The sequence below is a fragment of the Mauremys mutica genome, chromosome 6, assembly GCF_020497125.1.
Source record: "Mauremys mutica isolate MM-2020 ecotype Southern chromosome 6, ASM2049712v1, whole genome shotgun sequence".
Taxonomy (NCBI): Eukaryota; Metazoa; Chordata; order Testudines; family Geoemydidae; genus Mauremys; species Mauremys mutica.
Genome location: NC_059077.1, coordinates 97,738,599 through 97,766,503, shown reverse-complemented (window position 1 = coordinate 97,766,503; position 27,905 = coordinate 97,738,599). Strand labels below are relative to the sequence as shown.

General features: G+C 41.4%; 1 protein-coding gene across 2 annotated transcripts in view; it reads left to right on the top strand.

Annotated features, from left to right (window-relative positions):
- The window catches only part of LOC123372520 (transducin-like enhancer protein 1), a 99,320-nt gene extending 77,134 nt beyond the window's left edge, over window positions 1–22,186 (top strand). For both annotated transcript variants that reach the window (XM_045020665.1, XM_045020663.1), the window contains exons 15-20: window positions 10,249–10,498; window positions 12,287–12,534; window positions 14,877–15,024; window positions 15,399–15,549; window positions 16,045–16,121; window positions 21,555–22,186. In XM_045020665.1, coding sequence (XP_044876600.1) covers window positions 10,249–10,498; window positions 12,287–12,534; window positions 14,877–15,024; window positions 15,399–15,549; window positions 16,045–16,121; window positions 21,555–21,662 — 982 coding nt within the window. In that variant the 3' untranslated portion in view covers window positions 21,663–22,186. The remainder of the gene's footprint in view (window positions 1–10,248; window positions 10,499–12,286; window positions 12,535–14,876; window positions 15,025–15,398; window positions 15,550–16,044; window positions 16,122–21,554) is intronic.
- Window positions 22,187–27,905: the final 5,719 nt, after the last annotated feature.

The following is a 27,905-nucleotide window of genomic DNA, read 5'->3' as shown; positions in this document are numbered from 1 at the left end:
AGCTGCTTGAGACCTGCTGCACCTTATGGCACCATTCTCACCCCCCAAGGAGGGAGGAACCTTCAGCACTGGTGGTCCTACCCCGCCTCCAGGTGCAGTCAACAGGAAAGCCAGCAATGATGTCCAAGCACTCCCCCTCTCCATGTCCTTCGGCACCGGCCCACTCAAACAGAGAACCTACTCACTCCCCGAGCTCTTGACGCTTGAGGCACCGAAGCTCAGCTCCTCCGTGGTCTTCAGTCTCAGAGACCTCGGAGTAAGAGTCTGACTCCTACCAGTCTAGGACGAGTAGGAGCCGAAGATCGAGGTCAGGGAGAGACAGGAGAGAGTCCCAAGCGTGGCCACTGTAGTGGTAGAATCCACCACTGGGCCTTTCACCAAAGCCAGAGAGGGATTCAAAGGCACGACTCCACTGTCTCTTCTGTGGCCTCAGCCACCTTCGTCCCTCTATCAGCCGCGCAGCTTGCCTCAGCTCCTGCCCATGCACCAGTGCCAACAGCCTCGGCACTGACCTTGGCACCAGTGACTCGTCTGACTTTGGCACCAGCACCGATCTCGATGCCGACTACAGCACAGGCACCGACGACCCCGGCGCCAATACCAGCGATGGGCCTGCCACCTTTGTCGGCGCAGACAGGGGTTGGCACCGGCTCTATCGACGGTTCTACCAGTATTGCTGATGGCTGAGCTGACACCGGGTTCAATGTAGACAGCCCCGGCACCGGCGAGCGCTGCATCAGCACCAACACAGCTCCGAGAGTTGTGGGACCCCTTGGGAGTGGATGGCAGGGACCATCCCCTTCTTATAGGTGCTTCCTCCTCATCGTCGCCAGAGGAGGAATTGGCAGGCACAGCAATAACCCTAGTGCTTGAGGACAACAGGGTGCTACAGCAGTTGCTGCGAAGGGTCTGGAGGTAGGTAGTCTGAGGAGGTAGTCGAGGAGGATGATCCCATGGTGGACATCCTAGCACCCTCCGGACCGTCTCATATTGCCCTACCACTTATTAAGACTATTGTGGACCCCACCAAGATCCTGGGGCAGACCCCAGCTTCCTTGCCGCCCACTGCCAAGCGCAATGAGAGGTGTTTTTTCGTGCCCTCCAAAGGATATGAACATTTGTATTCCCACCCACCTCCTGACTCTCTTGTTGTGGACATTGCTAACCAGCATGAGAGGCAGGGTTTCCAAGGGCCCTCCCCAAAAAACAGAGAGGCTAAGCAACTAGACCTTGTTGGGAGAAAGTCCTGTTCTGCAAGGTGTCTGCAGCTCCATATTTTGAACCAGCAGGCCATCGCCAGCGGGTACTCTTATAACACCTCTGCAGGGATGGCCAAATTTACGGAGTTCCTCCCTTCAGACTCCTGAGCTGAGTTCTCAGCCTTGGTGGAGGAGGGGAAGCAAGTCTCCTGGGCTTCCCTCCAGTCCGCATTGCATGGTGCAGATGCAGCCACTAGGCTCATGGCTACTGGGGTGGCCATGAGAAGGGGCTCCTGGCTCCAAGTCTCAGGGCTCCCTTATGAGGTCCAGCAGACTATTCAGGACCTCCCATTTGAGGGTGAGACTCTTTTCTGAAAAGACAGACAAGAGGCTGCACAGCCTGAAAGACTCACGAGCCAGTCTCAAATCATTGGGTCTGCATACTCCAACCACACAGCGGAGACTCTTCTGTCCACAACCTCCTCTGAGATTCCATCAACAGAACTGACAGGACGGCTCTCGGAGGAGGAACAAGAGTGGACGGAGGAGACAACAACTGTCTTCAGGCCAGGGCTCTGGCCAACCTAAACTGCCTTCTGGCCCTAAACTGGCCTTTTGAAGGCGCGGTCTGGGATGGCACACCAGATCAGAGGCTGGATCTACCCCAGTGTACCTTTTCCTTCTGACTGTCCCCTTTCTACCGTGCATGGTCCTGTATCACGTCGGACCGCTGGGTGCGCCACACAGTAGAGAGGGGATACTTCATCCAATTCTGTTCCCTTCCACCCTCCTTCCCCGTCCCTCTTCAAGGACCCTTCTCACAAGCAGCTCCTTATCCAGGAAGTGCAGTCGCTCCTATTGCTAGGGGCAGTGGAGGAGGTTCCCCAGGAACACTGGGGTGAGAGCTTTTATTCCTGGTATTTCCTAATACCAAAAGCCAAAGGTGGCCTCAGGCCTATCCTGGACTTGCAAGAGCTCAACAAGTTTGTGAAGAAACTCAGGTTCCGCATGGTCTCCTTGGCCTCCATCATCTCCTCGCTGGATCCAGCAGACTGGTATGCCGCCCTTGACTTGAAGGATGCATATTTTCATATCACAATCACTCAGCCCCACAGGAAGTACCTCAGGTTTGTGGTCAACAGTACCCACTACCAATTTACAGTTCTCCCGTTCAGCCTGTCAGCAGCACCTTGAGTCTTCACTAAGTGCATGGCAGTCATCACCGCATTCTTGCAAAGGCACCAGGTACAGGTGTTTCTGTACCTCGACGACTGGCTGATCAAAGGCCGCTCCAGGACCCAAGTGGAAGCTCAGGTCAGATTCATCAGAGCCACCTTTGACAGCCTGGGTCTACTTCTAAATGAAGCAAAATCGACTTTGTCTCCCGTCCAGAGGGTAGAGTTCATCGGGGCAGGACTGGACTCCACCCAAGCCAGGGCATACCTGCTGGAGGCAAGGTTTCAGGCCCTGAACGATATAATTCGAGGCTTCAGATAGTTCCCCACCAGTACAGCGAGGAACTGCCTGAAACTTCTTGGACACATGGCTGCCTGTATCTATGTGGTGCAGCATGCCAGACTCAGGCTTTGACCGCTTCAGTCGTGGCTTGTGTCAGTGTATCACCTAGTCTGGGACAGCTTGGACAGGATCCATATGTCCCTTCATGCTTCAACCACCATTCCAGGGGACATGCGTCCAGGCTTATGACGGGTTCTGCTTGATAACGATCCAAAGCAGTCCGAACCCACGCATGCTCATTTTCATTACCTAAGTCAGATGCCACCAGCAGAAGGTTGATTTTCCTTTTTGGTGGTTCGGGTTCTGTGGTTTCCGCTTCAGAGTGTTGTTCTTTTAAGACTTCTGAACGCATGCTCCACACCTCGTCCCTCTCAGATTTTGGAAGGCACTTCAAATTCTTAAACCTTGGATCAAGCGGTATGGCTGTCTTTAGAAATCTCACATTGGTTACTTCTTCGCGTTTTGTCAAATCTGCAGTGAAAGTGTTCTTAAAATGAACATGTGCTGGGTCATCATCTGAGACTACTGTAACATGAAATATGTGGCAGAATGCGGGTAAAACAGAGCAGGGGACATACAATTCTCCCCCAAGGAGTTCAGTCACAAATTTAATTAACACAATATTTTTTTAATGAGCTTCATCAGCATGGAAGCATGTCCTCTGGAATGGTGGCCAAAGCATGAAGAGGCATACAAATGTTTAGCATATCTGGCATGTAAATACCTTGCAATGCCAGCTACAAAAGTGCCATGTAAATGCCTGTTTCTCACTTTCTGGTGACATTGTAAATAAGAAGAGGGCAGCATTATCTCCTGTAAATGTAAACAAACTTGTTTGTCTTAGTGATTGGCTGAACAAAAAGTAGGACTGAGTGCAGTTATGTAACCAAAAAAAATCTACATTTGTAAGATGCACTTTCATGACAGAGATTGCACTACAGTACTTGTATGAGGTAAATTGAAAAATGCTATTTCTTTTGTTTATCACTTTCGCAGTGCAAATATTTGTAATAAAAATAATATATGTGTATTCTCTGTTATAATTGAAATCAAATATATATAAAAATGTAGAAAAACATCCAAAATATTTAATAAATTTCAATTGGTAATAAATTTTTTAACAGTGCGATTCATCACAATTAATTTTTTTGAGTTAATCACACGTGTTAACTGCGATTAATCAACAGCCCTAATTTTTATCTAATCTGGGCTTAATAGAAGGAAATATGTTCTCCTTCTACCACTTATTCAGGCAGAGAGAGTGCATAGTCATAAGTGACAAAGTGTCTGGTTTATTTAGAAAAGATGTGTTGGGAAGATGAGCATAAACTCCTAATGCTGTGTGTTTGTGTGTTTTTATTTCCATATCATCTTTGTTTTGCTTGTGTTCACTTTTATTTTTCTAAAGTGTGTGTGTGTACGTACGTACGTACTAGGGCTGTAGGCCTGGGGTTGGAAATACAGTTCTTCTGTAGAAGCAGCAGACCAGGTCGTCTTTATTTATACAGTGACTAAGATAAGAGGTAGCTTGGAAATCTGCAAGGAGTGTTTGAGGAATAAATAAAGCCATTTGCACCTCCATTGGCAGTGCTGTACTTGTTCTGAGGAAGGATCACTTCATTTTCACAAGCGTTAAAAATTTTTCAAAGAAAAAGGAAGAAGCAATAAGATGTTATGCCATGTTGTTGGTTTAGAGAGACAAGGTGAGTGAGGTAATATATTTTATTGGTCCAGTTTCACACAGAGCTCTTTCTCAGGTCTGGGAAATGTTAAAATGAAAGATATTACCTCACCCGTGTCTCTCTAGTATACTGGGCCAACATGACTACAACACCACTGCATATTGTTGGTTTGATATTACTTATTAATAATTGAATTACTTGCATTAAGAGAATGAATATACACTGGTATGAATGTACAAGCCTTAAATTAGGTTCAAGATTTTGCATTCTAGGAATAATCATTGTAATATATTGGATGATGATGATGATGTGTCCAGCACTTTACACATACAGGAAGATATTGTCTCTGCCCCTCCTCTTCCTCAGGACTAATAAACCTTTGTGCATAATAATTTATAAATAAACTGAAATATTAGAAAATCTGATGTTTTGAAAATATTTGGAGTTAAGCAGTAACCTTCAAAAGTAAGATTTCATATATTGAAAAAATATTATGTGCACAAGTATGAGTATTACTCTGAAAGGTGACTGGAAAAAAATGGCTTGGGTGGGGAACTTCATGTTTCTTATCTCTGTCACAGCCAGAACAAATCTGGTCAATTTACAAGTAAAAAAAAAGATGTCTTCATAACTGCCAGCCCTGCAAAACCAGCATGAGATCTAAAAGTCAAGTTGTGTTTTACTTGTGTATCTTTATGCCTGTCAAGTGTCAGATGGGTAGCCGTGTTAGTCTGGATCTGTAAAAGCAGCAAAGAGTCTTGTGGCACCTTATAGACTAACAGACGTATTGGAGCATGAGCATGAGCTTTCGTGCATGCATCCGACGAAGTGGGTATTCACCCACGAAAGCTCATGCTCCAATACGTCTGTTAGTCTATAAGGTACCACAGGACTTTATGCCTGTGTATTTTCACCAGTAATACAAATTTTGCAACTGGAACTTCAGCTTGTGTGTGTGTGAGAATATAAGCCCAACTCCAGCCTCTCACAGCTGTCATGATTTTATACCTGGATTCTCTTCCTAGATCTGACCTGTTGTGAGACCTTGGGCAAGTCACTTCACTGCTCTGTGCCTTTGTTTCTTCTCCCACCCTTTGTCTGCTTGGTCTATGTAGATTATACATTTTTTGGGACAGGCATTGTCTTTCTTATGTGTTTGTACCTTGCACAATGAGGCCTTGATCTCAGTTGGAGCCTCTAACCACTACTGTAATACAATCCTGTGTGTTTAATGAGGCAGGAAATATGTGATCATGTAATTAAAGACTTTATCATAGTTCATAGGCAACCTCCGTTTTGGCATTTGGTTGTTTGTCATATGTTTTAATGTAATTACTTACAGACTATCTGTTATTTGTCCATTATACACAAATAGAAGTTTCCAGCATCCTTGTGGGTTAATCTTATCTCTTATGTATGAGGAGACTTGAAAGAAGAGTAAAAATTAACCAAAAAGGGAAATGGATGAGGAATGCATCTTTTCCTAGAGAATGTAAGAAACGCCTGTTTCAGTGGTGGTCATTTAGTTTGTATGTGCTTTTATTATAGCCGGGACAAGTAGCACTGTCTATTATTAAGATTGCCTGAAATGTCTGCTTGTAAGACCCTGGTTTCAGTTACTTCTAACTTTGCCAAAATTCAGACATTTGGACTGAAATTTACCATGCCTGATGTCTGCCTTGGGCTGAATTTAAAAAAAAATAAATTTTGGGAAAAACAATTCAGTCACTTCCGAGAATGAGGGAAAAATTGTTACATGTTACATGTTACATGTTTGCACATGTTAAAAAATTCTGGTGACGTTTTCTTTGAAAAACTCAAGGACCCCCATGCTTTGGAATGGTGACATGAAATTTGACAAGGGGTGACCTTTATGTCAGGACTATGCCTTTTGTCACCCCTGGGAAAATCTGCCCAAATTGGGATTACGAGCCTTTGAAAAATCACACCCGATCAATAAAGACTTCTTAGATATTAGCAACTTAATTGCTCGGCAAAGAGATTGAGACGAGGTGTCAGGTGTTAGGGGGACAGTGAGATTGGATAAGGAGCCTGGGGAGAAGCATTGGACTGGAGCCACTGGGGAAGGGATCATGGGTATGCATGAAGACCACGGAGACGAATCAGATAAGGAACCAGTGCGTGATGGGGGCTTGGACTGGCTGGATAAGCAGACTGAGACTGGAAAAGGGATAGAGACTGAGGCTGGAATGGGGAGTCTGAAGGAGTTGAGACTGGGATTTGCTGGGCAAGGGCATTGGGATTGGGATGAGAAACCTTATGAGTGGAGACTGGGACTGGCTAGTTGAGAAGAATGGGACTGAATGAGGAGCTGAGGTGGGGAAAAGAGGACGGGGACGGGCTGGGGAGAACAGAAGAGAAGGGGTCAGTCTTGGGGAAACAGACAGAAGTTGTCTGTGCCCACTAGATCACACTCCCCTCAAGAGCCTGGAATGGAACTCAAGATTCCAATTCTTCTGCTCTCGGTAAATGTCTGTGAAATCCACTGCAGGGTTGGTCCATGTAGAGTTTGACAGCCTTCTATCAGTTTCTCCCTGAGCTCAAATGGATCAGTGATGTGGAGTGTGCTAGATACAAAGATTCCAAACCTGCTGATGACACCTGGTGGTGTCAGCCTGATGTGGAATTTCAGCCTTTTCAGTTTATTACTTTTAAAAATCTGGGAAATTACACCTAAAAAAGCAATGTGTAAAAGAACACTATTAGGCTTGCAAAGTCAAAAGTTAGGAAATGCCAGAATTATGGTTGGCTGTGCAACCTTAATTTTGCTCCCATACACATGCATTATGGGACAGTAATTAATTACATAATCACATAGTGTTTTTAATCACAGGGCCTCATTTTGTTCATCCCTTTGTTTGTTTGTTTTTTAGAGTAACAACGTTGGCAGTAATTATGGTATTTAGAACAGTGGGCTTTTTGAGTGAGTAAAGAACTACCCTCTAAATCAAATACTAATGGTATTTATAAATGGAAACTACTCATTGGATGAAAGGAGATATAACCAGTGGAGTCACCTGCACGATATTAACTGTTGAGGGCTAGTGTTCACTTTGTTCCTCTGCCCTGAAGGAGGAAATGAACTAAAAGGAAATGCTACAAACCTGAGACAAACAATAAAAAAGAGAGAGGGCAATAGGTAATGAGTCTGGCTATCAGCATCATGAAGATAAATGGTATATTCAGTTCTATGCAAGGAATGTACCGTGACAAAACTTGAACATTTTATATTCAAATTATTTTACTAGGGGGCTTCAGAAGTTTTCCCAACATCTACTATTAGCCCAGGTGACAAACACTTGTGCTGTCACAGCCCCAAAAGCCAGGCCCTAGACAATTTAAAAGAATACTGTGATTATGTTTTGTGTTATCAATCTACTTCCCATTTAATAAGTTTTGCAACAATATAACTTTGTCTCTTGTGCTTTTTCTTGTATCTTGTTTCCTCTTTCTGGCTTTACTCAACTTTTCCATCCTGTTATATACATTGTGGTGTTTGGAGGGAGTATCCTTCCATTCTTTTTCTCTCCAGGCCTTTGTATCCTTTTCTCATTCTTTCCCAATGTTCTCTTCTATTCTTTACCTCCAGTTCTACATTTTTCTCTTGCACACATCTTCCTGAAGATCTTTCTCTCCTTCACTTCTTGGCTAGTATAGGCCCCTCATTCTGTTTCTTGCTCTCACTCTCATCCGTACCCATTCACCTATGTGCATTCACTCAAGAATAAATTCCACCACATGTGGCAAGCTAGAAGAAACATCCATGCCTGAACATACACGTAGCTTGCTTCCCTCTACTCTTTTGAGAAAACAATAATAGCGCATGGGTTGCTCTTCTTCTGCTCCTTCCTTCCATACTGAAAGATCATTAGTGATATCTGGGCTGCTCTGCACTCAGGCTTAATTATTTCCTTCAAGGGAAGGAGCCAGCTGTTCTATCTATTCTCTTCCCATCCCTAGTCAGTGTACTCACCCCATTTTAGTGGGTTTTTCAATCCCTGGTTATAGCACATGATACTACAGAAAACACAAATCGGAAAAATCCGAGAGTAACAGTTTTAGGATAGAATGCGAATTAAATAGTGCATGTAATATTGAATTTCAGCTGATTTACACTGACTGAGAAGCTGTAGTAAGGCTGTATTTGGAGTATAGGGTAGACACTTTGATCACCCTTTTTATGAAAAGGATATTTTAAGGAAAAAATAAAAGGGAGAACACCAAACTATGTGACTCAAACTGCCCAGTTGGTATTAGTGAGCAGGTAGTTCATTCTCCTCTCCATGTTCATTCAGTTTTTGGCCTTTTTGAGACTGTCATAAATGTGGTATTAGCGTTGATGGTAGTATTGGTCTTTGTGATGTGAATCAGACGTGTATTAAAAAGATTAGGACAAAATTAGTGATCTCACCATGGCAATAAAATGTGTTAAGTTAGTGAAAAGGCTTTGTCCTATAATGGTATTTGAGCTATAAAAGAAACACTAGGCCCTAACTACTATTAGTGGAGTATTCTGAAAGTAATACATGTGGGGCATCTGCCTATCTACTTTTTTCAAGGAAAAATGTATCTTTATTTAGCTACCGTTCTCCACATCCCAGCCATCAGTTTCAGTTCACACGTACTCAGACGCTGACATGAATGCAAATATCAAAAGCTGTACAAATAATCAGAAATGCCTGGGAAATTGGGCTTGTCAGCTTCTTTGCAGAAATGAGATCCTACAAATGCTTGTTCAGAGGTACAGCAATTAAGAAAAAGTATCAGTCACTATTTTGATTAAAGTTGTATGTCCTCCATTTGTTCATAGAATCATAGAACTGGAAGGGACCTTGAGAGGCTATCTAGTGCAGGCCCCTGCAATCATGGCACGACTAAGTATTATCTAGACCATCCCTGATAGGTGCTTGTCTAACCTGCTCTTAAAAATCTCCAATGATGGAGATTCAACAACCTCCTTAAGCAATTTATTCCAGTGCTTAACCACCCTAACAGTTAGGAAGTTTTTCCTAATGTCCAACCTAAACCACCCTTGCTGCAATTTAAGCCCATTGCTTTTTGTCCTATCCTCAGATGTTAAGGAGAACAATTCTTTTCCCTCCTCCTTGTAACAACCTTTTATGTACTTGAAAACTGTTATCATGTCCCCTCTGTCTTCTCTTTTCCAGACTAAACAAACCCAATTTTTTCAATCTTCCCTCATAGGTCATGTTTTCTACACCTCTAACAATTTTTATTGCTCTTTTCTGAACTTTCTCCAGTTTGTCCACATCCTTCTTGAAATGTGGCACACAGAACTGGACACAATACTCCAGCTGAGGCCTAATCAGCGCGGAGTAGAGCAGAAGAACTACTTGTCATGTCTTGCTTACAACACTCCTGCTAATACATCCCAGAATGGTGTTCGCTTTTTATGCAACAGTGTTACACTGTTGACTCGTATTTAGTTCATACTTGCAGTCTAGGTGTTTGGTTAAATTCTCTGAGGCTAAAAGTTGATTAGGTAGTTGCTATGACCTCATAGATGTAGACTTTTTTTTAAGGGGACTTGTTAATCATACCACTTAATGCACTTCTATTTTTTGCTCTAATTACTTCTCTTGCAAGAGGAGATGGAACTGTCTGCTGTGAGTGGTTTCGTCCCACCCCAAATTTTCTTTGCCTATAGCATTTGGCACCGCAGCTTAGATTGATATAATATGAAAAATAAAATTAACCAAGCAAAGGAACTGCTAAAGGTTGCTCTGATTTCTTACAACTCAGCAATGTAATGGTTGACCTAATTCTCTTTCTGTCTTTTTCTCTCCTCTTCCCTCTTTCCCCAAAAGAGCATACTCCTTTCACGTTACTGCAGATGGTCAGATGCAGCCTGTACCTTTCCCTCCTGATGCCCTCATTGGACCAGGAATCCCTCGCCATGCTCGTCAGATCAACACTCTGAATCACGGGGAAGTAGTGTGTGCAGTTACCATCAGCAACCCCACAAGACACGTGTACACTGGGGGAAAGGGATGTGTCAAAGTCTGGGATATTAGCCAACCTGGCAACAAGAGCCCTGTCTCTCAGCTGGACTGCCTGGTAAGCAAACAGGAACTTATGCACAAGGGTAACTTCTCCCTGGAGACTTAATAAGGAAATAGCTCTCCAGGCCTGGATTTTACTCATATTATAACGAAATATCAGGCAGTTCTGTTTCCTGCTTTAGGTATGTAACTATTTTTTAAAATAAAATGGTGGCAGTGGTGAGGAAGAACCGTAGTTTATTCATCACAAATATTATCAGTAACAATCAAATACTGCACTAGACAGATGACTTTTAAATGGAAATTGTCCCCAGTTCTCCCTCTTACAGATAATAGGGGTTTCCCCTTTAGATGAGATGAAAGTGACAGAAAGTGAATGCAGTCAGGCTTGCTCTGTGATGCCTAGAACATTCCATAAGTATTTCTCTTTTGCTACAGTTCGTTTAAATAGAAGGTAGTTACAGTGTGCCTGATTACAGTACAGGGAGTGGTCTCAATCTTAATATGTATTTGCTCTTGTTCGGAACATAAACGTACATTTGTGGAGAGCTGACAATGATTTCAGTGCTGTATACAACATGGAGCAGGCAGGATGTGCCTGCTCAACTAGCTCAGGAAGCTTCATACACCATGCTCTGCTCCACAATCAATAAAACCAGCTGGAAAAGGTTGGAAAGAAAGTCAACCAGTAAAATGTGAAGTGTGAAGGCAAGTGCTCTACTAAGGGTATAAGCTATAAATCCCTATAGTACCTATTTAAAACAGCAAGTTTGCTTTCAATATTCAGTGGTGTTGGTACAAGCCAAGGTATACAGTCAGGCTTTATTGTGACCTTCTTCATTACTATCCCAGTGTTAGCCATCAAATATCATTGCTGAATATATATGATGTGCTTTGTGGAGGATTCAGTCCTGGAAGCAGTATTCGTAGCTATCTACGTGTAAGTTATTTCGTCTTATTGCTGCATACAACAGGGCCAGCAAGGTCTGCTACCACAAAAAATGATTGTCCTGCTATAGTAAGGAAAGTTAACACAAAACAAATAGCAATATTGCTTTCTTGTATGTTTGGAGTTATAGGCTTTATCCTTTTGGCTGCTGCAGAGCTCTCATCACAATAATTTTGCTATATAAAGTGAGGAAATCATGACAGCCAAATTATTTATGGAGTAAAACTTGTAATGGCTGAAACCTGGACTGTTTCCCCTTAGTACTTTTTAGTCAGCAACATTATCACAAATGTGAAACCAGTTATGTGGTTAGAGCCCTGCTGACAAACGAAGACCCAGTTTAAGTCCCAAGAAACAGGTTAAGAGCAGTCAGGACATAAAAGGTGCAGCGTTTGTAGCTATAAATGGTAAGCACAAAATAGAGATTAAGGAAAAAAACTCTAGGGCGGCGTTGGTTTTACAAACTGTTTTTCATAGATGGTTTCTTCACACTGCCAAAGTAAGAGGTCATTTGCTCTTTCGGAAATAGTCCTGCAGTGTTGGCAGTCATAGCAGAAAGAGTGCACTTCTACAGCAAGCAAGCTCTTGGCTCTGTTAGCTTGGCTCTGTCAGTTTGTAATGAGATGTAAGAATTGCTATCCATCAGATTCAAAACACAGTAGGCTTCCGTACTTGCAATATGAAAACTGTAGCTTAATTTCTACAGCTGTACTCTCTGCTCAGTGGTGAGAGGTAGGAGATGGAAGCCATTTAGAATCTGCTGGTGAATTTTGTGTACTTTGGCACCAGGAAAATACAGCCTACTGTTTAAAACTTGGATGCAACATGGATCATGTCATTGGTTATTATCAGTAGGCATTTATTAATGTAACTGAGGTGGCTTGTATTATACAGAATAGAGATAACTACATCCGCTCCTGTAAATTGCTGCCTGATGGATGCACTCTCATAGTTGGTGGGGAAGCCAGCACATTATCCATATGGGACCTGGCAGCACCAACTCCTCGTATAAAAGCAGAGCTGACATCTTCTGCCCCAGCCTGCTACGCTCTGGCTATCAGCCCTGATTCCAAGGTCTGCTTTTCCTGCTGTAGTGATGGGAACATTGCAGTGTGGGATCTGCACAATCAGACGTTGGTCAGGTGAGTTATTCTTACTTTACAAAAGGATTTTTACTAAAGTTATTCTTTAGATAATTAGCTAAATATTTATTGTTCCTACATAATGTATTTCATGACAGAAGTGTTACGTAGGTAGTCCCTGTTGTCTAGAGAACAGAGTGAATCCTAGTTTAGTGATGATCTCAGCCTATTCCCGGAAGACATTCTCCCAGTTCATAAAGGGCCTGATCCAAAGCCCACTGAAATCAATATAAAAATTCCCATGGACCTCAGTGAATTTTGGATCAGTCCCAAATCACCGCAGACCGTGGCATATATATCACTTTAATCTTCATGGTTGATGAAGAGTGAATGCAAACTTTGGGGTAGTATTGAGGTGTGTTTCTTTGTCTTGTCTTGACCCTTGTTACATAAGTATTGAAAATCACCTGCTTATAAATGGTAACAAAATTTGACTATCCAAAAGTGATTTAGAAGAATGTGGATGCTGCCAACTGTATCAATAAGGCATGAAATACCAATAGTCCATTGTGCATGAGAAATGGGTGTTGACAAGACATTATGACCATGTGTTCTTTGGGAAACTTCCTGTGCAGTAACATCTTGGCCTTTTCTGTTGAGATTTTTTTTTAGCATACAGTTGATTATACTGGCATTGGGATGCACCAAAGTTGTTAAACGAGGCTTGGAGCAGCTCTTACATTTTGTTTAATTTAACCATAGTATAAATAATGTTAAATTAAAGTTGAAACAATTTAATGCATTGGTTTTTTTCTGCCATTCCTCCCCAGTTTTCGCCTTTCACATTTTTAAGGTACTATTTTTGGTAGTTGGTCCATTTTTTTTGGAGGCTAATAAGTGATACTCTTTGCAGCCAATCTCTAATTCTTCTAGGATTGGTTGGCAGGGAGTATGATTAACTTAATGCCCAGATAAATCATGTCCGTAACTGACTTTCCTTTAAGCCTTCAAGACAAAACAGTGAATGTGCTAGAGGCAGAATCCATTTCTAAATGTGAGTGCCTGGCATGGTAATGTTATCGCTTTTTTTGCCATTATGCAGATGCTGGATCTGGAATTGCCTAGCATAGCTTATATTATAATAATGCTGTGGTCCACTAAAAAGCTAACTTTTGGTCCATTGCTACTAAATTTGTAGATATCCACGGTACTGTAAGGAAATAGAGCTTAAATTAGGAATGGCCCTGATTTTCAGTAAGTGTTGAGTACACACTCTGGGCCTATTTAAAATGTCTCTGAGTGGGCACCAAAAAAACTGAGGCACCCAAATCCTAGTCACTCTTTAGAATTTAGGCCCACATGCTTGCACAAAGGATAAAGCCCTTTGTATGTTTAGATCCACTAATTTGATATTTGCATGTCCTAAAATATGGATGACCCTTGCTACGTATTTAAATTATGTCTGAGTACAAATAAAATCTTTCTAAATGTTATAACACTCTCATGAATGACTAGGACTGTGATGCACTTTTTTCCTCTGTATGTTTGCTTCTAATCTTCCATTGCCTGCTACTTTTACTAATTGATAACTCCTTGTGTTTTCAGATCAGAGACTCAAAACAAAACATGCCACATGACCTTTATTGTGGCAGTTGTAAATGATTTATAGTTGACTCCCAAAAGAGTCTTTTTCCCCCCCCGTCAACCTTTGAAACTAAGGCATAGGACTTCCCCAAAGCCAATCGCCAGTGAAAAATGCAAGCATCTCAGAGGATGTTGGTCTGAGGATCAAGGAAAACTTGTTGACCCTGTGTTGCTGAGAGCTGGAAGTTCCTAAGGCAAAGCTTTAAAACAAAACATACTGTTTAGTGACTATGAGATCTCATGACCTACTACCACTGAGGGCATAATTTTGCTGATTCAGTCATGGTGGCGGTGTTGTTTTTAGTTTTCTGGATTCCTTCCTACTAATATTTATGTAACCAAATCTGCTATGTATTTATCTTCTTGATTCACAGATAAATAAAAATGCAGAAATAACTAGTTTGTCCCTCGGATAGTCTGTTTTTTAATCTTGGTGATTCATTCATTTTTTCCAGGTGTGATGGGTAACATACTTGTACTTTGTGTTTTAAATAGCTTTCCTTCCTCCCAAAATCTGATAGGAAATATTTGACTGCTTTTGTTTAGCTAGCTGTATTACAGATCATTTCCCTAACACCTGCAAAGTGGTTTTTGTAATGTGTGCATTTCATGTCCAGCCAGGGGGAGGGGCTGGCTCTTGCACATCAGCAGACTCAGAAGAGATGACACACACATACAGAATCCAAAACTAACAACACAACAGTGTTTACCTTGAGCTCTGGCAGGAAATCATTATTCAATCTGGTTTGTTTTATCAGGCAATTCCAGGGCCACACAGATGGAGCCAGCTGTATTGACATTTCTAATGATGGTACCAAGCTCTGGACGGGAGGTTTGGACAACACCGTCAGATCCTGGGACTTGAGAGAAGGGAGACAGCTACAACAGCATGACTTCACATCACAGGTGACTAGGTTTTCCTACATTTTTTTTTTAAATTTGCTAGTTTATTTAGGATGATACTCAAGAACTAAACCCAGTGCAAGGGGGGCATTTTTATTTTGCTGTTAGAAGCCAAAACATGCATTACGTTTTGGAATTCCTATAGATTATTGGCTCACAAAAATAGCCTAAATTACATCTCACTTCCCGCTCCCCCCCAAACATAGTTTGAATTACAGAATAGATAACTAAATATTCCCCTATTCTCTTCTCTGAATTGGAACAATATTCTTGCTGGTGAACAATTTGGATTTGGTTTTAGTCTCTTTCCTCCATTGTGATATTTCATTCATTAACATTGCAAAAAGATAAAGATTTTCCTTGTTTAATTTCCCCAGATCTTTTCCCTTGGATATTGCCCTACTGGTGAATGGCTAGCTGTGGGGATGGAGAGCAGCAATGTGGAAGTACTACATGTAAATAAACCAGACAAGTATCAACTACATCTTCATGAGAGCTGTGTGTTGTCACTTAAGTTTGCTTACTGTGGTAAGTTGGCCTGAGCATGGCACTAGAAGCCAAGAGTTCCTGAGTTCTAATCCCTGCTCTACCAGTTACTTACTGCATGACTTGGGGAAGTCACTTCACCTTTCTGCCTCTTATTCGCCATCTGTAAAATGATGGTAAATGATCTACCTTCCTCCCATGGCTGTTGTGGAAATTAGTTCATGTTTGTAAAGCGCTTTCTACTTACTATGTGGTTTGTTGTTTTTTAAAGTATTATTATTACAAGCAGCAACAGCATTCCTCTGCGATGGGTTTCATATTCTCCCCCCCCCCCCCAAATACACACACACAGATGTAAGCAAAAACCATGTTGATTAGTACCAAGAGCTTTGAATAGTGCTAATCAGCCAGCTAATAACCCCTGAGGTTAATATGCCTATTGAGTTAAACTTCATAAATGTGAGTTGAAAATGTAAAATCTGTCAGTTGTTGGATGTTTTATTATATGTTCTCATTTCCTTTTTGTTACATTTCTAGGTAAATGGTTTGTGAGTACTGGAAAAGATAACCTTCTTAATGCTTGGCGGACCCCCTATGGAGCCAGTATATTCCAGGTAAAAGTAATAGCCCCACTCCCCCTTAATTTCTTAAAAAAAAATTAAAAAAAAAGTGTTGGAGGGAGAGTGAAGAAAGGATTTTTTTTTTAATGTTATATTTTTCTTTGAGTAATTGCACATGCCCATTCCACTTCAGGTGTGTCTGCGCCCAATGCACCAAAGTTGGAAATTTTCCTCTTAGTGATACCCATTGGGGTGGCATATGCGCCTTCAGCCTCCTCATTCCGCTGCCCCAGACCTCCCTCAGTTCCTTCTGACCACTTGGGATCAGTAGTCAGTGGCATGCTGTTGCAAGTTTCTCCCTTTACACGGAAATTATCTTTCTTTATGTAAATAGTTAAGTTAGTGATATTCATTGGTGTTAGATTATTGTAGGTTTTATTGGCTGTTTTCCTTGGAGCATTGGTTCCCTTTTATTTGTGGGTTACTGACACCCAGTACTGAGGTATGCGTTGGTCTCCGGGTTTTAAGTCTTGTGCTGGCTGCACGAAATCTATGCCAAAGAATGATCCTCATTTCACCTGCCCGAAGTGCCTCATTGTGGGTCATTTTCGAAATCCCTGCCAGATTTGCAGAGACTTCAAACCCCAGATGAAAAAAGACAGATAGGCGAGACTGCCATATCCTCCTGGAGGCTGCTCTGCATCCACCTCCTGTACCTTCCTGTCAAGGAGGGCATCAAGTACTTTAGCATTGGTGAAGACTATCCTTTGGGACACTGCTTCTGAGGGTCAGCACCAATCCCCTTTTCTAGTGGCGAGAAAAAAGCATAGAAGATCAGACCATTCATCAGAGGAACCTAGTCTTGGATCGTTCAAAGAGCGAGGTCCCTGGGAACATCCATCAGTAAACAATCTGGAAGACAGGATAGGGTATCCTCTGGGAAGAGATGCTCCCTGTTACCAACCTCTTCTCATCAAGGATTATCAACTCTGGCATCCATGCCTGTGCCATTGAGAAGGACCTCTGTTGCAGTGCTGACTCTTTCAGTGCAAAAATAATAGCACCAGGAAAATCTCTTGGTACTGATGACAATGGAAACCTATGTGGCAGCACAGGATCTACTCTGTCTCATGGTGCCAGATTCTCTGATGATCCAGGAGACAAGCTAGCTGGTACCAGTGAAAGGCCCTGGCTATGGACCTACCTCAGAGACAAGTTCATCCCTTGATACTGTTTGGGGCTAGCTCTTTGGAGTGTCCAGCACTTTCTCCCTCGGTTCCATCCAGAGGTAAACAGCATGCTGTCCCCAGCTCCGATATCTCTGGAGAGACACCCCCAGGCTCTGGCACTGCTTAGCACAGTACCACCATGGTCATGCCAATCAGGATCCTCCTCAGATTGGGAGGTAGACTCCTATGTCCCTCACTCCTGGGTTAGATGACAACGCTCACCTCCATTGCAGGAATTCTGTTCCTCGTACCTATCACAAGTGCAGAGACGTGGATCTTTGGAGCAGTTGTGGCTGGGGTCCTGTGCCACACTGGAATCTGTGGGGCATGCCTCCCACTTCCAGATCCTCCCTGGTTTCCTAGCCTTATAGATCTTCTAGCAGATGACATATCACAAGGTCCGTACCAAGAAGACTTTCAAGACCAGACTCATGCTTCCAAACATTGACCCACTGCATCACAGGAGGATTAGCCTTGGCCTCCTCTGTATTTTTCCTCCTCTCATCTGACGAGACTGTAGTCCCCCAGGATTCCTCACCTGTCTGGGATGACATCAGGGCTTATCAAGAACTTTTAAAAGAGAGTAGCTACCTCTTTTGATATTCCTGCTGAAGTGGTTCCAGAAGAGTTCCCACAGGCTTTTGAGTTCAGCATTATGGGTTCAGCAGGGCCTTCTAGAGTGGCTCTGCCCATCAACAACACCTGCAAAATCCTTGTAGCAAATGCTATCCTCTGCCTTTCACAGCTAAGAGAACTGACAGAGGGTGCCATGTCCCTTCTCAGGGCTATGAATGTTTTTATACCCATCCTTTGCCAGGTTCCTTCGTTATCTTGGAGGTGAATGAGCGTGTGTCAGGATTGACCATCTTCTACATCACAGGACAAAGACATGAAGAAATTAGACCTTTCTGATAGGAAAATTTATTCCACATCTGGCTACAATTTCATATCTTTAGCCAACAAGTCTTATTGGCCAGATATGACTTCTCCCTCTATGACAATATTCTGTAGTTCTCAGACCTACTCTGCGAGCATCCTTAGATGGGGTAGATAAAGCAGCCAACACCATGGAATCTGCAATATCCTCCCATATTTTTACTAACGTGTTATCCTGGTTCCTATATCCTTGGTCCCATATTACCACAGATCAGGGGGTCCTAGGTACTGTGAAATTGCTGTTTATTTCCACTCCCCCCACCCAACTTCCTTCCCTACTTCTCTTCAGAGAACACTCTCACAAGGATGTCCTCCTCTGACAAGTGCAGTCTCATCTCCATTTGGGAGCTATAGATGAGGTTCCCCCTTTATTGAGGTTTCTATTCACGTTATTTCCTGATTCCGGAGGCAAAAGGAGGTCTCAGACCCATCCTGGACTTGTAAAACGTTAAAGAAGTAAGGTTTTGCATGATAACCCTAGCCTCCATCATCCCCTCCCTGGATCCCGGCGACTGGTATGCCGTCCTCGACTTGAAAGATGCCCATTTTCATGTGTATCTCCTGTAGTTTTATGGGAGAGTCCTAATATTTCTGGTCAACAATACCCATTATCAGTTTGCAATCCTACCCTTCTGCCTGTCTGTTGCCCTAAGTCTGTATATTTATAAAATGCATGGCAGGAGTAGCTGCATTCTTAAGGACAGTAGGAGTCCAAGTGTTTCCTAACCTGGTTGGTTGGCTGGTACGGGATCAATCCAAGCTACAAGTGGAATTCGGTTTATCCAGGATTCGATCCGTCTTCAGTGTTCTGATTATGTTGAACAATGAAGACAAGTCAATCTTCTTCCCAGTTCAGAGAATACAATGTATAAAACAATCCTGAATGCTCCAGTAGCCTGGGCGTTCCTACCTCAAGTCTGATTCCAGACAATGTTAAACATTTCCATAGATCCCAAAGACCATCCACCTACAACAGTAAGATACTGCCTCAGATTACTGGAGCACATGGCCTCCCGCACATGGCCTCCCGCATGCCAGAATTCGTCTCCAAAAGTTTCAGAGCTGGTTAAGGTCAGTGTACTTCCTGGCTCATTACCCATTGGATATGTTGATCTGAGTACCTGGGCATGAGTGGCAGCCTCCTTGGTCTAGTGGATGGATCCAGCCAATGTGTTTGTGGAAGTTTCCTTCATCCCTCCTTTACCCACACTGACTTTTTGATTACACGTACCTCTTCTCTAGGTTGGGGAGCTCACCTAGGAAACCTACAAACTCAGGATCTGAGATCTCCTCAAGATTTAGCTCTCCACATAAACATGTGGGAGTTCAGGGCTATTCATCTGGCCTGTTGGGCTTTTCTCCCTCACATCAGGTTAAACACTCAACAAGTCCTCATGGACAACACTGCAGTGATGTTCTACATGAACAGACAGAGAAGGTTTAGTCAGACAATCTATGTTAAGAAGCGATACATCTTTGGGAGTTTTGCAATTGATCTTAAAGCCTGTCACCTTCCTGGTGTTCAGAGCAGCTTGGAAGATTGCCTGAGCAGTTTGTTCAGCATAGATCATGAGTGGTCTGTCGGGTTCATTTTTCAAACCAGGTCCTCACATAGACCTGTTAACTACTCACAAAGTGTCAGCTCTTTTGGTCACAGTCAGGAATTGCTGACAGATGCTTTCCTACTTTCTTGGAAAGACAAACTGTTGGATGCCTTCCCTCCTATTCCGCTATTTCTCAAGCCCAAGAAGGGTCATGTTTGTATGGTCCACATAACACCAAGTTGGCCTAGCCAGCGTTAGTTCTCCAGTCTGCTGAGCCTTTGACACTATCTACAGAACCCAGCTTGATTTCCCAGTACCACGGTTGCCTGCTACATCCCAACATGGCCACTCTTCATCTTACTGCCTGGATGCTTCATAGAGATGGAGTATTATGGTCTCATGAATAGCAGGAAGCCATTTACTAGATACGCTTCCCTGTTGAAGAGGAAACATTCTCCTTCTGATCAAAGCAGAAAGATGTTTTTGCAGTCATGGCCATTATCCAACATGTTTTGGACTGTTTGTTCCATCTGAACAAGAAGGCCTATTGATTACTTACATCAGAGTTCACCTGACAGCTATCTCCATTCTCCACCCACCAATTGCAGGCCACTCAGAGTTTTCTAATCCTGTAACAGTCAGAGTGTTAAAAGGTCTGGACAGGCTATATCCCCATGTCATGGATCCCATTCCTCCCTGGGACCGAAATCTGGTGATAACAAGGTTGATGGGTCTCCCCTTTGAACCAATGGCTACCTGCTCTTTACTTCATCTGTCTATGAAAGCAGTGTTTTTTGGTAGCTATTACCTTCATGAGAAGGGTGATGGAGTTATGAGTTCTGGTAGCTGGCCCTCCTTACTCAGTTTTTTATGAGGACAAGGTATACTTGTGCCCACATCTGAAATTCCTGACTGAGGTGGCACTCCAGTACTTTAATCAGGCCATATATTTACTGACTTTCTTTCCTAAGCCCTGTTCTCCTAAGGATGAGGAGAGGTTTCATACCTTGGATGTTAGAAGAGTACTTGGACAGAATTAGGTTTTATAGATCATTGTCCCAGCTGTTTGTGTCAGTTACAGTCAAATGAAAGGACCTCAGAGGATTTCATCTTGCATACATCTGTGCTATTATGTTGCCTATGTACCCACTCCAAACGGGGTGGTAGTGCACGCTACAAGATCTCAGGCAGCTTCAGCAGCTTTTTTGGCTCATGTACCTGTAACAGACATTTGTACAGCAACTTGGTCATCAGTGTACCTTTACTACTCGTCATGCAGTATCTCAGCATTCCAAAGATGATGCAACTTTTGGACAAGTAGTTCTTCAATCCTTGTTCAGGTAGACTCCAAAACCCACCTTTGGATCGTACTTCTTGTGCGTCACCTGAAGTGGAATGGACATGTGCAGTCGCTTGAAGAATTAAAAATGGTTACTAACTTGTTCTGTAACTGTTGTTCTTTGAGATGTGTTGCACATGTCCATTCCATGATGCACCCTCCGTCCCCTCTATCGGAGTCCATCTGGTTAGAAGGAACAGAGGGTCTGGGGTGGCTCTGTTCTTTATACCATCATGCAACAGCACGAGGTGGCTGATGGTGCATTCACCTCCCCAAAGGGTATTGCTAAAGGAAAAATCTTTGGCGCGCGCACCCACACGCGCGCGCGCACCCATCCTGAAGTGGATGGACAAGTGCAATACATCTTGAACAGCAGTTACTGAACAAATTAGTAACAATTTTTGTGGTTTTTTTGTTTGTTTGTTTTTTTCCCATCTAGTCCAAAGAGTCCTCATCAGTGCTTAGTTGTGACATCTCTGTGGATGATAAATATATAGTCACTGGCTCTGGAGACAAGAAAGCTACAGTCTATGAAGTCATCTACTGAAAAATGTGATGGGGACATAACTTATAGAGTTGAACTGGGCCAAATGTTCTTAATTTGTAGAAGTAGAGAGGTTTTACCTTTTTAAAAAAGGAAGAAAATATCAATTTCCATACCTTGACATGAAACAACTCCAAGTATACAAAATAAAATAGAAGGCAACATCCAGCAACTAAGCATCAGCTACCTGGACCAAATGAAACACGGAGGCAAGATGGACAGATGTAGCCTAGGTTTTGGGGATTTAAAAAAACTGAGTTTGCTGATGAATGTTGAAGCCTTTTATTTTTCTTCCTTTCTTTGTGACCTCATGCAGATCTTTCTCATTGCCTGAATATGTGGGATTACCTTTCTTTTCCTTGCAGTTCAACTTGCATTCTGTCCTGTGTAGAGCGGTGGTGTCTCAGATGAACTTGTTTTCTGGTTTTGCATCTTGTGATATGTTTTTGTATTTTTGTTGAAGGTCAAACGTTTGTATAAATTGTAAATATATTTGGTTTATTACAGTAAAGGCTTTAGTACCAACAGTCTTTTTTGCTCTCACTTATTAAGGGATCTGTTTAAAGACTTTTTTGGGATACAAGTACCTTTTGTAGGAAAATGCAAAAACTATGTAAAGTTTGAGAACAATGTCCTTTACTTTCTTTACTAACCATCCCTAAAGTTCAGTATCATACCTGAAAACAGTAGTTTCACCTACCAGTTTATAAAATTCAGTAGGAACTGTTTTGTGCTACAGAAAACTGAAAAGAATTGTTTTTGTATTAGTGCCAATATAAAAATTGAAGAACAATTCATAAAGATGTGCATTTAATTATAATTTTCTCAGATGTCCAATATATATTTGATTTGGCAGATGTAATATACATATTTGTGCCTAATTATAACCCATTGAGTTCACTCCAAAACACATACAGTAAGAGGTGACTTTTCTCACACACCTAATTAATCAAGTTCACCCAGAACTACATTTTAAATTAATACATCAAATCTCTGGTGTATTAAAGGGAGATTAAAGTGAATAAATGTTATTGGACAAATTATACCACTTCAGATTCTATTTTCTGTTTGAGGAAGTGATGTGGCCTGGCAACTTATGGTCATTCTGTATATCTAAGGCTCTGTGAAATCTTAGTGAGGGCTCCTTGAGTTAAATTGGATCATACCCCTGCCATTGACTGGGCCACTGTTATGGTAGTTTTGAAGAACCATGCTTTGATGCCAGTTACCAAAGCTAGAAGCCCCAAAATTATCTGACTTGGCATTATGTACTTTAAAGATAGAGCTCGGAAGAGAGTTCGTGAGAACTACTACTTCTGATGCATTTAAATTGTTTATATGTTGGAAAACTACATCTGCTATTCGGTTATGATAGTCCTAATTAATAGGATTTTGTCTAATGTTTGCATGATAAGCTCAGATACTGTGCTACGGAGGGTCACATATGTACCTTGGTCCTATATAATAAGCTGAATAAGTATGTTATATATGGAGCGTACAGAGGAACAGGAGGGAAGTTATATAAATGGCAGACAAACTAAGGTTTATTTGCAAGGAACTGCCCTCTCTGATTTTCTTCCTGATGTTTCATGAAGTGGCCCACATCTCTGCTCTTACAAAAAAAGACAAGTTACCAGGAAGAAAAGGCTGTGGTTGAGAGACTCATTAGCTGGCTGCAGTGTGTTCCATGTGGGAGAAAATTTCCTCTCTGGTTTCCAATGCCTGCAGAGACATTAGTTTTCTTTTCAATTTATGTGACCATTCTACTGAAACCATTTCATAGCACTGTGGAATTGTAATGGCAGTAATATATAACTTTGCATTTCGAATGTAAAATGTTAACCATTCTTGATGGTCTAGTTTTGTTGCCATTTAAAATTGATGCATTATCTATACATAGCCATACATGTGCCTAGTGCTGTACATCTGTATGAAAATTAGACCAACTAGGTTTGGTTACGAATTTTCTTGCCCCTTTGGTGCATTGTGAGGTGTGAGGCTGAAGCACTCTGGTTTTGACCATCCAGGAGCATTGTGTTTGGTATAACTGCACAATTGATTTTTAAAAATATTAAACCATTTTAAAAAAGAAGAATTGAAAAAAAAAATGTACAAGCTTACTAAAAGTTTCTTTTTTAAAAATACCCCTACTATTTTAAAATTCAAAAATTTTAGAGTTATTGGGAGTCTACTCTCTGTATCTCACTTTGCTAACCAGAAATTGCAGATCCCAAAACACAGCTCGTCGGCTAAAGTTTTGTGCATGAGGAATCTTTATCTTAGCTGACATGTGCTCTTTTTATTGTTTCCAGGAGACTAATGCTAGATGGACAAATAGGGCTAACATTTTAATATGTTTACTTTATTTAAAAAGTTTCCTTTTTATATTTTTTTATTTCATGCGTATTTTCCAGGAAAGAGAACTGGAATGCTTGCTTTTGATAGTCTGGGATGCTCCTTGTAATCTTTTCAAATGCCAATTTGCATTAAAAAACCCCCAAGAGTGATAGAAAAAAATAATTACGCCTAAGATGGTCCCCCGCGCCCCCCCTTTTATGAATAATATTTAATCCAATGGCAATTCACTAACAACCCCTGATTTGTGCGGTTAGGCTGTGCACCCACAGAGTTGGAATATTATTTGTGAAGATAAGCTTATGCTATATAGATGATTTGAGGAACTTTTAAATCCAGTTTCTGAATGAGAACAACTAGATCCCTGATCAAGTCTATTTCAGGTTCTGATCCAGCCATTTTTTGGTGTGTTTGGGGAGACTGCTGTGTCTACAACTATCCACACTGAAGTCCAGTGGGGTTCATTGTGGGTGCAACAGTCCTCTCACACATAAGTTGACGGATCAGGGCCCTAATATTGAATCCGTATTCTTGCCCTTTGGCCTTATTCATTTAACTTTTCTGGACATTTTTGTAAGTTTTGCAACTATATTTCAACATGACTCTCAAGCTGTCAAGCTTTTCCCATGAAACACTGCAAAGGACACATCAACTTCATAAATGTTCCCCATTTTTTTTTTTTCATAAAGAGATGCTCCCTCACTCAGTAAAATCTTGGAACACTTCTGCAAACTTCTCAACAAGAGTCAGCAGCTGTAGAACCTGTAACTTTTTGTAAAATAGTGGGTGGAGTAGGGATGTGCATTGGGGAGAGAAACAAGCCAAAATTCTTCCTTTGTTGTGTGCTCCTGCAGTAGCAGAAATGGCACTGAAAGACGCACACAGAGACATGAGCATTCCGGATTTTCTAGCAATAACTGAAAAGTGGTTTAAAATATTTATCATCTTGTTTGCAGTATTATTGTAGCTATGTTGGGCAAGGATGGTGTCGCTAGCCTCTGTTTGCCAGACACTGGGAATGGGTGACAGAGGATGGATCACTTGATGATTACCTGTTCTGTTCATTCCTTCTGGGGCACCTGGCATTGGTCACTGTCGGAAGACAGGCTACTGGGCTAGATGGACCTTTGGTCTGACCCAGTATGTCCATTCTTATGTTCTTATGTTGGTCCCAGGATATGAGAGGCAAGGTGGGTGACATAATATCTTTTATTGGACAAACTTCTGTTGCTGAAAGAGACAAGCCTTTGAGTTCCATGGAGCTCTTCTTCAGGTCTGAGAAAGTAATTGGAGTGTCACAGCTAGGTTTCTTCCAACATGTGTTAAAGCCTTATGCTTAGCAATCTGTTCCTTCTCGTATTTAGCTGTGACAGTGATTACCTTTTCCAGACCTAAAGAAGAGCTCTGTAGAGCTCAAAAGCTTGTCTCTTTCACCAACAGATAAATATTACCTCACTCACCTCGTCTCTCTATTTTTTTTTCTTGCCCTTCAGTTATAAAGGAGTCTCCTTTTTAGCTCCTTTCTGGAAATATCTACCTTGACTTGCTGTGTGGCCTTCAGTACTTTGTATTGCCTAAACAGCACACAAGAGCACTTTAATGTCAGAAAGAAGCAGGGAAGCCTTATAAATTATATATTGGTTCTCAATGCAAACAAAGACTGTTGGAGAAAAGATTTGTGGAAATATCAAGTCATCTGAACAAAGTCATTGTACTAGTAAACACATCTATTTTGTCTGTTTACATTATGAATTACAATATGACATTGATATATTTCCCAGTAATGTATCCTATTTATATAAAATCCTATTTATATCATTCAAAGCAAAGAACTTTCCCCACATCAACCCAAAAGCCTCCAGCCCTCAATAAAGGACCAGGAATATGTCTGAATACTTGTGATGGATTCTTTTAAGAGGCTTTAATATTTCAAGAGCTCTTATTTTAAAGAAGTATGTGTAGCAAATGGAATATTAAGTGCGTAGACATTTAAAATGGTAAAATTACATTTTGCCATGGTATAAATGTCAAAACTGATTCTCTGCTTATCATGCAATCTAACATACACATTTATATACAATATATGGGCCGTCATTGAAATCACTTCACTCTGTTAGTAACATCATTTGTGTAAGTGGGTAAAATTTTCAAAAGCATCTAAGTCAATTAGATGCTTTTGCAAATTTTACCCAGTTGTCCTACTGAACTCCATGAGACTACTCACATGAGTAAAGTTATTCAAACGTCTAACTATCTTCCAGATCTAGTCCATTAATAGGACTAGAAAAATATTGAATACAACATTTTGTTCTGTGTTTTGCTTTCATTTGTTTGTATTTATTGTGTTGGCAAATTTGGTTCTGCAAATGTATAACCAAATACATATGTAAAATAAAAATACTTTTAAAAAGCCCACTTTATAAATTATGAACATAACAAATAATGAAAACACACAAAGGATATGAGAAAAATGAATGAGAAGCAGTTTGTGTTCAGAGGACCCAGTATTGTTAGAGACACTTTCCTTGAGACAATGTGTGTGTGACTGTAGTTCTTCACAAAGCTGGATTTATATTTCCTTGGGTTGGGGTTAAAAGTGCAATTCTGCTTTGAAAAGTGACTGTAAAATTGACATTGTGGGGTTCCATGTTTATCTCAGTGACGTCCTTATCAAAGGGTTGACAAATAAGAAAATGGCTTTCTTATATTTCTAATTGCCAGCACCACAGGCTCCTTCTAAAATAAGAAAAACAAGCTGTTCTTTCTGGTTCATGGATCAGCAGCAATACAGATTCTGGAATTGCACCTTAGTTAGCAGATCTGTTGGTGATGCGTGGGCCAAAAAAGAATCTGGTTTATTCTCCCACTTGTGTGTTGGATCTGCAGCACTAACAGGAATAAACTCTAGTATCTTACTTTTCTCATTGAAGTAAGCAGAAAGGATTTGAAAACTGCCCAGGGAAAAGCCTGGAGTAAGAAGTGTCACTGTTGCATACATATAAGAACAACCACACTTTTTAAAATGTATTTTTCAAATCCCAGGTAATCAATATAGTTAAATCATGCCTTGTAAAATTGTTTGGTGGTTTCTATGGGGTAAATGTAAAATAATAATCTGCGATGAATTTTTCCAACCAGAAATGGTGAGACATGAGTTTGATGGTCTGTAATAGTAACTTCGTCAATACTTTCATTTTTGAAAAAAAGTAGTTCTCAGCATTATACAGAATATTATAAACTATAGGTGTGGTGCATCTCTGATCTCTTCTGAAAGCAAGGAGCACAAATGCAGGTGCATTCTGGCAATCTACTAAGTTTGTGGGTGATAGGGTCTGATACCTATATTCACCCCTTACAAGTTTTGGATAGAGAGGCTCATCCTTTTTTGTAATTTTCTATGTAAATTTTGCCCATGTTGAGGCCACACTAATTCATATCAAGATGCTGGAATCAGTACTATGAAATTCTGATACTGTACATAGCTTGTCGAGCTTGCTGTGTCCACAGAACAAAGGCATTATATTTCCTGAACATCTTTTATATCTGTGAATTCTGCCAGGAATGAGAAGAAGATTAAGATCACAAATAGTTGGGAGATTAAGTAATCACACATACTGCTATGCTTAGCCTTGTGATGCACTCTGTTATGAGCATAGAAAATGGAGATGGTAGCTTGCAACTGAAAATAATAAACATTCATGTTTCTTCATGGACAACATTTAATGGCAGGAAAAAATTAGCAAGCAGACTGAAAAGGTCACAAAGGGAAGTTAACATATATCACGGAAAACTAAGAAATCATTTGTTACATCCTTGGTAGTGGGCCTAATTTGTTTAAAATAAAATCCATCTGTTCGTTTCTCACTCTGTTCCACTTCCTTGCAGCAATCC